The sequence below is a fragment of the Brassica oleracea genome, chromosome C6 (genome assembly GCF_000695525.1).
Source record: "Brassica oleracea var. oleracea cultivar TO1000 chromosome C6, BOL, whole genome shotgun sequence".
NCBI classification, from domain to species: domain Eukaryota; kingdom Viridiplantae; phylum Streptophyta; class Magnoliopsida; order Brassicales; family Brassicaceae; genus Brassica; species Brassica oleracea.
Genome location: NC_027753.1, coordinates 2,295,219 through 2,306,149, shown reverse-complemented (window position 1 = coordinate 2,306,149; position 10,931 = coordinate 2,295,219). Strand labels below are relative to the sequence as shown.

General features: G+C 36.1%; 1 protein-coding gene across 1 annotated transcript; it reads left to right on the top strand.

The window, feature by feature from the left end:
- Nucleotides 1–6,620: 6,620 nt before the first annotated feature.
- LOC106297205 lies at nucleotides 6,621–9,287 on the top strand. The gene is made up of 4 exons (XM_013733490.1): nucleotides 6,621–7,572; nucleotides 7,729–7,829; nucleotides 7,925–8,063; nucleotides 8,149–9,287. The coding sequence occupies exons 1-4, from the start codon at nucleotides 6,621–6,623 to the stop codon at nucleotides 9,285–9,287; spliced, it is 2,331 nt and encodes a 776-aa protein (XP_013588944.1).
- Nucleotides 9,288–10,931: the final 1,644 nt, after the last annotated feature.

Below are 10,931 nucleotides of genomic sequence, written 5' to 3'. Positions count from 1 at the left end.
TAATCGGCCCAAATGGCCCAAGAGATATCTGATGTGGACAGTGGGCTGGATCCAAAAAAAATGGCTTAATATAGATGTGTTATTAATATTACTTGATTGCCCTTAATGAAACATGCAATGTTAGTAAATAAAGGACATGATAAGGTAAAAAGGACAATAGAATATTGGTTTAATAGTATATATATGTATTTTGCAACTCTTTTGAGACTAGACAAAATAGTTAGAAAAGCTTGTCGCAAACCGATGTGGTCGCAAACCGATGTGGTCGCAAATTAGTAGATAATTTGCAACTACTTTGTGAGGCCGAAAAGCGTGGCACTTTAGCAACTATAGTAAGACTTCGATAGAAGTTGCAAAGTTTTTATACAACTATTACTAATTAGCAACTGCTTCATTTTTATATCGAATTAGCTACTGCTTTTATTTCTAGATAGTCCAAATGTAGTCGTAAACAAATAAAGCGATGAAATCAAAACAAATATAGCGTGAACTGAATCAGAAGCTGTTGCTCACGGGAACCAGGCAAGGACGGATCTACTTACGTCGAGGGTGGGGCGCGTGCCCCATACTACTAAATAACCTTTTGTTTGTGACATAAACTTTTGTATGTGAATCTAGCATATTTGGTTAAACTGGATCAATGATGCCACACACTCTCAAGTTCGACCACATTGTCGCCCATCTTTTATTTTGTTTATTTTAAAATGTCAACTTAACATGTCTCATAGTTATTCTTTTTTTTTAACAACAGTCTCATAGTTGTTCTTTGTTTTCATATTTTAGCTTTTATCATTTTTTTGTTCCCTTAAATTTTATTAAACTAGTTATACATATCTAGTTATTCAGTTTTGTTGTGTAAAACTCAATCTGTCATAATTTTAAAGTTTATTTTCTTCTCTATTTCTAAAACATACATTTTTTGGCATCCCTTATATACTAAAGCACAAGTCACCTAGCCAACAAAATTTTGACATGTGTCATTGCATTAAAAAAAAATTTTAAAAAATTGTTTCAAATAATTATGTATCTAAAAAAAATCTAAAGTTACCAAAAAAATCCTATTTTTTTTAAACAACCGCTTCTACTGTTCGACACATTAAAAAAAAAAAAATTCTAACTCCCTACGGAAACTGCTTCATCTCCTATATTTATTGTTTCTCTTTTTTTTCTCAATAGTTTCAGCTTCTTTGTTGTTTTAGTTTGGTTTAAGTGTGGCAAAGATCTTTTTAAAAGTTCATTCTTTTTTTCCTCAGAAATCAATTTTCTATTATTTTTTGGACATGATTCAAGTTGAAAATTTTATCAAAGTACACTATTAGCCTTAATATTTCACAACAACGTGGAAGATCAGAGCATTACTACTAAAAGCATGAAGTCATTCCCAGTATCAAACACTATATGGAAAAAGGTAAACACATTTTGCATTTCAAAATTATTATATCTAAAAATCTATTAAATAGATGAAACTCAAATTTTCCAGATTTGTTATATAGAAAACAGATGGAATTCAAGCTTCAGTGAAATAGAATTTGATTTAAAAAAAAAAGAATTAAGGAAATATATAACCGAACCGGTTATAGTCTTAGATAATTTCACAAATAGTTTTAAAGTGAAAAATATGTAGCATTTACAGTGGCTATAATTTAATATGTACATATATTTATAGATATAATATGTAACATTTACAGCGAAAAATATAGAATTATTTTTCAAATTATATCAATAATTTTATTATCTTTAAAATTATAGAATGGCTCTTCAATTTTATCAAAATCTTATGTTATTGAAAATATAATTCTTAACAATTTAAATTATAATTTTTTTAAAAAAAAATATTGCATACATCTTCAAAGATTTTAAAATCATTATAATAAAATAATTTCATTGACTTTTTAAATATAAAAAAACATTTTAATACTCTTTACAAATTTAACAAATCTGTTATTTTTAAAATGAACAAAATCTACCTAAATTCAATTCGCTCTACCTCTCCTAATTCTAATAAAACTGAAGTATGATATACAAATATTGCAATAGAATACATGGACAGTTAACATCCCACAATCAATTTTGCTATAAATCATACTACTTTAACTTAACAAACTAATCATTTTTTTATTCCCGTACGCAGTACGGGGTAGTATACTACTATTAACTATTTTAACAACTTTAAACCAATATCAATTCAAAATATTTGTTTTTCAAAATTAAAAATTTGTTATTTTTAACTCATATAAAATATATATCTTTAAAAGAATATTTATAAAACATTTCTCTTTGATATTGGAAAGAATTTTAATTAGTTAATATATTTATTTTAATCATATAGTATTTTTATAATAATAAAACAAAAAATGTAAAATTATTTTAAATAACTATATGTAAAATATATTGTCCCACATATAAATTATTTTTCTAAATCCACCCCTGGAACCAGGTCGTGTGGAGCGTGTTGTTCGGCTGTGATTAAAGGACGACGGCTGCGAAACAGAACCACAGATTAGGGAGAAAACGAATTGAAGGCAGTTGAGGTTGGGATTAAGGCGGGATTAGGGTTTGTGAACTAGGAACATATTTGATTATTTGGGAAAGTGCTTTTCTTGGGTTTTGTTTTAAAATTTAGAATACAAATGCAAAAACAGCTGAGGTTGAGAAAGGTAAGGAGAGTGAGATGTCAAGTGTAAAGTGTAAAGTGACGTATTGTGATACTACAAAATCAAAAAGTGAGAGTGTTTAAGAAAACAATCAAAAAGTGACTATGGTGTAATTCTTTCTTAACTATAATTAACATCGAACATTATGCAAAATACAAGTTTTTTAAAAGTTTAAGCTGAAAAGAAAACATACAACATCTCAAAAACCTGCTTTTAATAATATTTTATAAAACTAATACTAAATAAATGTTTATGGTATTTTACTTTGTTGATCAAGAAAAAGAAAACGCACCGTTTAGGGGAGTGGCGACTTTGAGCGATTAGGTTACGAGTTTTCGTCTTCTACAAGGTTACTCTCCAGCGCCGTTAAGGGGTCGGGGGAATGATGGAAGGTACTCCTCCTTCTCCGGGGGTTCCTCCGGTCAAGACTTGGGTATCAGTGGCACAGGACAAGCAGGTTTTGAAAAAACATGATGTTGAGATACGAAATCATGAGGGTTTTCAATCTGTTGAGATCCCGGATGCGGTGGTAGATAACGCTACGCCATTGTAGGAAGATTTCCTGGTTGGGAGGTATCTATCAGATGCTCCTCATATAACAAAGGTACATGTTGTTGTTAACAAGTTTGGAGTCAGAGTGAAGGTTTTGGGAAGATTGATGTCTTTGACGTCAACCCTACTATGATGAGATTCAGAGCTCGTGACCCAAAGATGAAAGAGAGAGTTTTGGAAAGAGGTATGTGGAATATAGTTGGGGTTCCTATGGTGGTCTCTAAATGGGTTCCAAAAACGGAGGAAGAAGAGCAAAAAGAAACATCGATACCAATGTGGGTGCATCTAACTAAAGTTCATTTACACATGTTTTCATGGGAAGGGTTGAGCTTCATCTCGAGTGCGGCAGGGTTCCCTGTTCGTCTCCACCCAGAAACTGCTGCTTGCTCGAATTTCAAGGTTGCAAAGGTATTCATTAATGCTGATGTATCTAAGGAGTTGCCAAAGTCTATCAAGTTCTCTAAGGGTGGGAAGGATTTCACAGTGGATTTCTTCTTTCCATGGCTACCAGGGTTGTAAAGTTTGTGACAAATGGGGTCACACCAAGAAAGTTTGCATTCTAGCAAAACAGAATAAGGAAGAATCAGGGGCTCAGGATCAGGTTCCAAAAATTAATCCAGGGGAGTCTCCGAATATGGAGGCAGGAGAGACTCATCAATTGGAGGATGGAGAGATAGTTGGGAGTCAGGCTTTTGAGAAATCACCATCGGGGGAAAACCTTGGAAAGGATTCCAGTAACCAGATTCAGAGTGGTTTGGGTAACAATGAAGTTGAAGAAGTTTCCAAAAATGATGAGACAGAGGGACGGGAGAAGGAGGACCGTGATTCAGGAAGCTAGTTAAATGTTTCTCCATCTTAGACTGGCCGCTCTCCTTCTCGTTCAGAGAGGCATGAGTCAGTTAAAAGTTTTTCTACAGCTTCAAAATTTGCCATTCTCCATTGTTACAGGCTGGAAGCTGGGTCGCCCAAATGGTTGTTGGAGGTTCAAATCGGATCAACCAAAGATGTGACCGGTTGGTCGATATGGTCTGAAATCGATTGTAAGACCTGAAACAAATGAAAGATGAATGAGATACGAATGTTATGAAGAATAAACTAAGATAAATAAACAAAGGTAAAGGATAGATATGGCGGAATCAAGCAGCTGGATGTGTATCACTCTCAGCTTGATCAAAAGATGGATTGAAGTGGATTAGCGGAGGAGGTTTTGATTGAATCTCTCAATCTGATGGATGATGGAAACGATGTGATTGACTCTCTCAACCTGTGTACTGAGCTTGTTTGATTTGCACAAACAAACTAGACTCACAAAATCAATAGAACAACAAGGAATCTCTCTTTGAATCCTAAAGACCGATATTTTATACAAATCCTAAGGACCTTTGTCGTTGGAGCCTTTTATGGGATTTTGGCTCCAAGTGAGAAACTTGATTCTTCTTGAACCTGGACGGTTTGAGGGGATAAGAGAGCTTCCTTGGGATCATCCTGGGTGCTTGATAGGTACTGATGTCGTGCCTGATCTGAAAAGAAAAGAGCTGTTGAACATTAATGTCAGTTTGCTCCAAATAAGGCAGGTTTGAGTAAATAAGGATTCTCCTGATCCAATGGTTGCTGGTGCATGGTATGAACTTTTAGAACTCCTTCTGGACGCCTAGAATATCTCCTGATTGGTTGAAATGATCTCCTGGTCGCCAATGTCTGGTTTGAAGCTGATTGAACCGGTTAGCTTCCAATTGAGGCAATTGTAAAACTGGTTTGACCGGTTTTGGAGATTGGATCATAACTTCATAATTACGTAACCATTTCTCCTGATCTTGGGCTTTCTGGAAATTTGATAAACTCCTCTTGACTGCTATGATGGGCTTTGCTTCAGGCCGCTTCTTCATTGGGCTTGAATCTTCTTCTAAAGTCGGGTACTCGCAGATGGACGGGCTGAGAGACCTCTGACTTGTAAAATTCATAACTTCTTGCTCTGAGAATATTTTGGCCCGATTCCAATTGACCTGGACTCCTTCTTGAGTGTAGAATTTAAACCCTCCTGGTTTGTAAGATTTGGAAGGTTTAGTGCATGTATGTCCTGGTTGGCGCCTTGGCTGGTTGAGTAGGGCTTTGGGTTGACCTCCAGTTCAGCTACTGGTTTGATGGCCGCATCATCCATAATGAGGAGGAGGATAAGAATGATTTGAGGGAGGGTAGTAATGACCAGCGTGAAGATGGTGACTGTAGTTCTACTGAAAGAGAAATAGAGGAGGATACTAGTTTGAATACTACAGTTTCAGAGGTGGGTTGCTCGTTGGATCAAACACCTCAGAAGTACAAAAAGAAGAAGAATAAGGGTTCTCAAGGGATTTCGGCACAAGTGGCGTTGGATAGTAATCCAGTCGCTATGAGTACTAGATCCTCCCGCCGAAATTTTTAAATGTCGAGTTTCTTTTGGAATGTCCGGGGATTCAACAAAACGTTAAAGCATTCCATTGTAAAAGATTGGGTGACAAAAATGAACTTTCAGTTTGGGTGTATACTAGAGACGAGGGTGAAGGAAGTAAAGTCAGAGAGAATATTAAAAACAGTTTTCAATAATTGGTCTTCATTGACTAATTATGAATATAATCCACGAGGAAGGATCTGGGTAATTTGGAAGGATTCAGTAAGAATGACTCCGGTTTTCAAAACCGACCAAGTCATCACTTGCTCTGTCAAGTTAGAGAATTGCGAGGAGGAATTTTTTTGTTTTTTTGTGTACGCTAGCAATTGTGTAGAGGAAAGGAAGATATTATGGGAGGATCTGCGTACGCATCAGGATTCCAACATGTTCTGTGATAAGGCATGGTTGATCATGGGTGATTTTAATGAAATTCTGGAAGGGGAGTAACATTCGGATTTCCATATTGATCCATCTATTCCTCCGGGTATGAGAGACTTTCAGAGAGTGGCACAACACTGCTCTCTGTTAGATCTTGGTTATCATGGGCCTTTGTTTACATGGTGCAACAAGCGTAACGAAGGATTGATATGCAAGAAACTCGATAGAGTACTATTTAACAATGTTTCTTTGAGAAGGTTTACACAAGCGTACTCTGTTTACGAGTCTGGCGGATGGTCTGATCACACTCGTTGCAGAATCCAACTGCTGCAACAGTTGGACAAAGTAGTTAGAGCTTTCAAATTTGTTGGCGCCATGGGTAAGCTTCCTGGCTTTTTACCACTTCTGAAGGATTACTGGGACTCGACTGACAAGTTATTCCATTCGACTTCTGCGATGTTTAGGTTCTCAAAAAAACTCAAAGCCCTGAAACCTCTTCTTAGGAATCTGGGTAGAGAGAGCTTAGGGAACCTCACTAAACGAGCTGCTGAGGCCAGAAGCTTGTTGTGTGAAAAAAACAAGAAACTCTTAATGATCCGACGGAGGAGAGAATGCTAGCTGAGTCTGAGGCATATGACAGATGGATTCGTGTGGCTGATCTTGAGGAAGATCATCTTAAACAGAAAGCAAAACTCCATTGGCTTGAGATTGGTGACCAAAATAATAAAACCTTCCACAATGCTATTCTAGCTCGGAAAGCTACAAATATGATCAGAGAAATCAAGAGAGATGATGGCTCTGTGGTTTCCACTCAAGAGGACATCAAAGCAGAAGCAGTGAGTTTTTTCTCCAATTTTCTGAATCACATTCCGGAAGATTATTCAGGGGTTACAGTGGAGGAGCTGGAGATGCTTAGTGATTTTCGCTGTACAGATGAGGATAGGCTCGCATTGGAGAAAGATGTTTCAGCTGAGGAAATCAAAAACATTCTTTATGCTATGGCTTCTAATAAATCGCCTGGTCCTGATGGTTATCCTGCAGAATTCTTCAAGTTAGCATGGCCAGTTGTTGGTGAGGATTTCATTCTTGCTATACAGTCAGTATTCATGAAATATTTTTTGCCAAAGGGAGTCAACTCCACAATATTGGCTTTGGTTCCTAAGACAACTGAGGCGAAAGAGATGAAAGACTATCGCCCCATCGCTTGTTGCAACGTTCTCTACAAGGTGGTCTCAAAGATAATAGCAAATTGCCTCAAAGCTATCCTTCCTAGGATTATTGCGGCCAACCAGTCAGCGTTTGTACAAGGTAGATTGCTCAAGGAGAATGTTTTGCTTGCTACTGAACTGGTGAAAAATTACCACAAAGAAACTGTCTTCCCAAGGTGTGCAATGAAAATTGACATATCTAAAGCTTTTGACTCAGTGCAATGGTCTTTTGTCATTGCTACTCTAACTGCGATGGGTTTTCCAACCTCCTATATTCACTGGATACGTCTTTGTATCACCACTCCATCCTTCTCGGTTCAAGTAAATGGAGAGCTTGCTGGATATTTTCAGAGTGGTAGGTGGTTGCGGCAAGGCTGTTCCTTGTCACCATACCTATTTTTTATTTGTATGAATGTACTCTCGCTCAAGATTGATCGTGCGGCAGTAACTCAGAAATTCAACTACCATCCACAGTGTGCGAGCCTATCTCTCACTCACCTGTGTTTCGCAGATGATCTAATGGTGTTTGTGGAAGGTTCTAAAGATTCAGTGGAAGGAGTAATGGCAGTCTTTGATGAATTTTCTCACTGGTCGGGGCTTCATATCAGCTTGGTAAAATCTAAAGTATATATGGCTGGAGTTTCTGAGGAGATGAGGACTGCTATTCTACAAAACTTTCCATTTGCTGAGGGAAAACTTCCTGTTAGTTATCTCGGGCTACCCCTTATGACAAAAGGCATGACTTCCCAAGACTATCTACCTCTAACTTAAAAGGTCAGGACACGTATAAGTTCATGGACTACTCGCCGCTTATCGTATGCAGGAAGACTGCTGCTGATAAAATTAGTACTTATGAGCATTGCAAATTTTTGGGCTTCAGCATACCGTCTTCCCAGCCAATGCATAAAATAAATTGAGCAAATATGTGCAGCTTTCCTCTGGTCGGGTCCAGATTTAAAAAGCTCAGGAGAAAAGGTGGCTTGGAAGGATGTTTGTACTCTCAAGAGCGAGGGAGGTCTAGGCGTCAGACCTCTCAAGGAGGTGAACATGACTCATGGTCTAAAAATTATATGGAGGTTGTTATCTGAGAAGACTTCACTGTGGGGACAGTGGATCCGCATGAATCTCACTAAGAAGAAGAGCTTTTGGGAAATTAGCGGGAAAACTCAACAGGGATCTTGGATGTGGAAGAAAATTCTAAAGTTGAGAGACATTGCTAAAACATTTCACATGAAGGATATTGGTAATGGTAGAAACACTTCCTTATGGTTTGATCAATGGACAGACATGGGGCAGATGTCGGAACTGCTTGGTGATCGGGGCATCATTGATTTGGGCATTCCTCGAGAGTCGAATGTTGCAGAAGCATTTACTAGGCAGCGTCCAAGACGGCGCCATCGTACTGTTATCCTGCAAGAGGTTGAGAAACAAATTATGATCTACACAAATAGCCGGCGTGAGAATATGCAGGATACTGATCTATGGCGCAGGAGGTCGGGTTTCAAGAAGAGATTCTCTAATCACGAGACTTGGCTTCTCTGCCGCCAAGAAAGAACTGAAGTAGATTGGGATAAGGGGATATGGTTCTCTCACTGTACCCCTAAATTCTCCTTTATGATATGGCTGGCGATGCTAAATAAACTATCAACCTTAGACAGAGTAGCTACTTGGAACAGAGGGACAAACCCAACTTGTGTTTTATGTAGTGTTGAAGTGGAGACAAGAGATCATTTGTTTTTCAAATGTTCTTATTCAACCATGATCTGGGAGAAACTGGTGAAAGGGATTATGAAGAGAAGATACTCAGACAATTGGTCATTCATTACGAATATGATCGTGGACAGTGGTATGGAACCAATCTCTACATTCTGTTTCAGATACTCTTTCCAGTGTGCTCTTTATACGGTCTGGTTCGAGCGAAATCGACGTAGACATGGAGATAACCCAAGAACTGCAGTAATTCTGGCGAAGCAAATAGACAAAAGCATCAGAAATCGTTTATCCCTTTTGTCTAAGTCAGGAGACAAGAGATATGGGGGAGCTTTGGGTGTATGGTTTGGTTTTCGTTAATGTTGGGAAAAGGAATAGAGAAGATGAACTCTAAATCTCTATAGCACTTGATGTAAAAAAGACTTTTGATGAATATAATTTAAAATTCATTCAAAAAAAATGTTTATGGTATCAAATGTCCTATCACCACGTATAAAAATTATTCGAGAACGATTGTAGTTGAATGCAGTATTTTAAATTCTTCAGTTTCTAATATATTACTATTTTGCTTTGGTTTCTCCTTATTTTGCCTTATATTATTTTAGTTATAAGGTATATTTTGATGTGTTGGACTAAATTTTAACTATTTTATTTTTAATTAAATTTATGCTTAAACTTTTTGAACTTTTTGGAACAAAAATTTATACTTAGACTTGAATTTTTTTATCAATGTTTTTTTAAATTCGTTGAGAACACCAATGTTCTAGCCGAAAACAAATAATGAAGAAAAAATTCTCAATTTTATTAATTAAATCATAAATTGAATACAAACTTAAAACTAAAAAAACTATATATAAATAAAACCATAAAATCCTAAAACAATCAAAATAATTATATAAATTTAAAATAATCAATAAAATATTTGGAAATATTTCAAATACTTCTCTGCATTATTCTCCGAGTCAAAGAAGATTTGCCTTCGAATCTTGTTCTTGTGTAGATATTTTTTTTTGTATTGTCTTCTCTTATTGTTGACCCCACACGTGATACATCTTTGAATTATTTATCTTCAATAATTCTGCAATAATAACATTGCTGAACTTTTCCAAATTCAATAAGTCATATATCTCTTAACTTGTTAATGCATTGATCAATGAGCAGCCACACAATTCTCAACCTTAGTCCTATCGTTTTCTTCACTATTAGATCTCAATGTTCCACATTTGATAGTATCCCTGAAATCTCTCACCTACGCATGCATGGTCTTGAATACATCCTTTTTGAATACATAGTCGATTGGACCGACAATAGTAATATCTTCACCATAGCGATCATATATTGTATCGGACCAGTACAAATCTTCTGCGGAACTAAGGGATATCCATCTGTAGTATAATATCATCCCAGCAACATGGGAATTGGGGAAACAGAATCGAACCTTGATTAAGAAATCAAAGTTCTAGCTGAACATGATGTACGGAAGCTATGATAACACAAAGATCTTATTTAGTTTTTGAATACCTAAGATCAATGCTTTTTTAAATTCGTTGAGAATACTGATGTTCTAGCCGAAAACAAGAAATAAAGAGAAAGCTCTCAATTTTATTTATCAAATCATAAACTGAATACAATCTTAAAGCTATAAAAATTATATATAAGAAAACCATAAAACCCTAAAACAATAAAAATAATTACTAAATTTAAAATAGTGAATAAAATAAATAATAAGATATTTGGAAATATTTCAAACACATATATGCATCAATTTTCCTTAAAAAATTTTTGTAAAAGAGCTTTTTCCTTAGTTAGTCTAAATACTATATTCCAAATAGTCATATTACACAGAAAAAGTTTAGATATTATGAAACTGTTAGTGTTGACCATAATAAACTAGAAGTAAAAGTAAAAACAATATTACAAACTGTTCATTATTGATCAATAACGCTATGCCATAGGAGGAAATTCCAAAAAGCGCCTAGTTCAGAGTCTCATCTCACCCCGTAA

Excerpts from the sequence above, each read along its gene's own strand:
- LOC106297205 (XM_013733490.1), top strand. The coding sequence starts at position 6,621 with ATGCTAGCTGAGTCTGAGGCATATGACAGATGGATTCGTGTGGCTGAT. Across the intron at positions 7,573-7,728 it reads TGCTGGATATTTTCAGAGTG|ATGATCTAATGGTGTTTGTG; the intron begins GTAGGTGGTTGC and ends TGTGTTTCGCAG. Across the intron at positions 8,064-8,148 it reads GACTGCTGCTGATAAAATTA|CTTTCCTCTGGTCGGGTCCA; the intron begins GTACTTATGAGC and ends AAATATGTGCAG.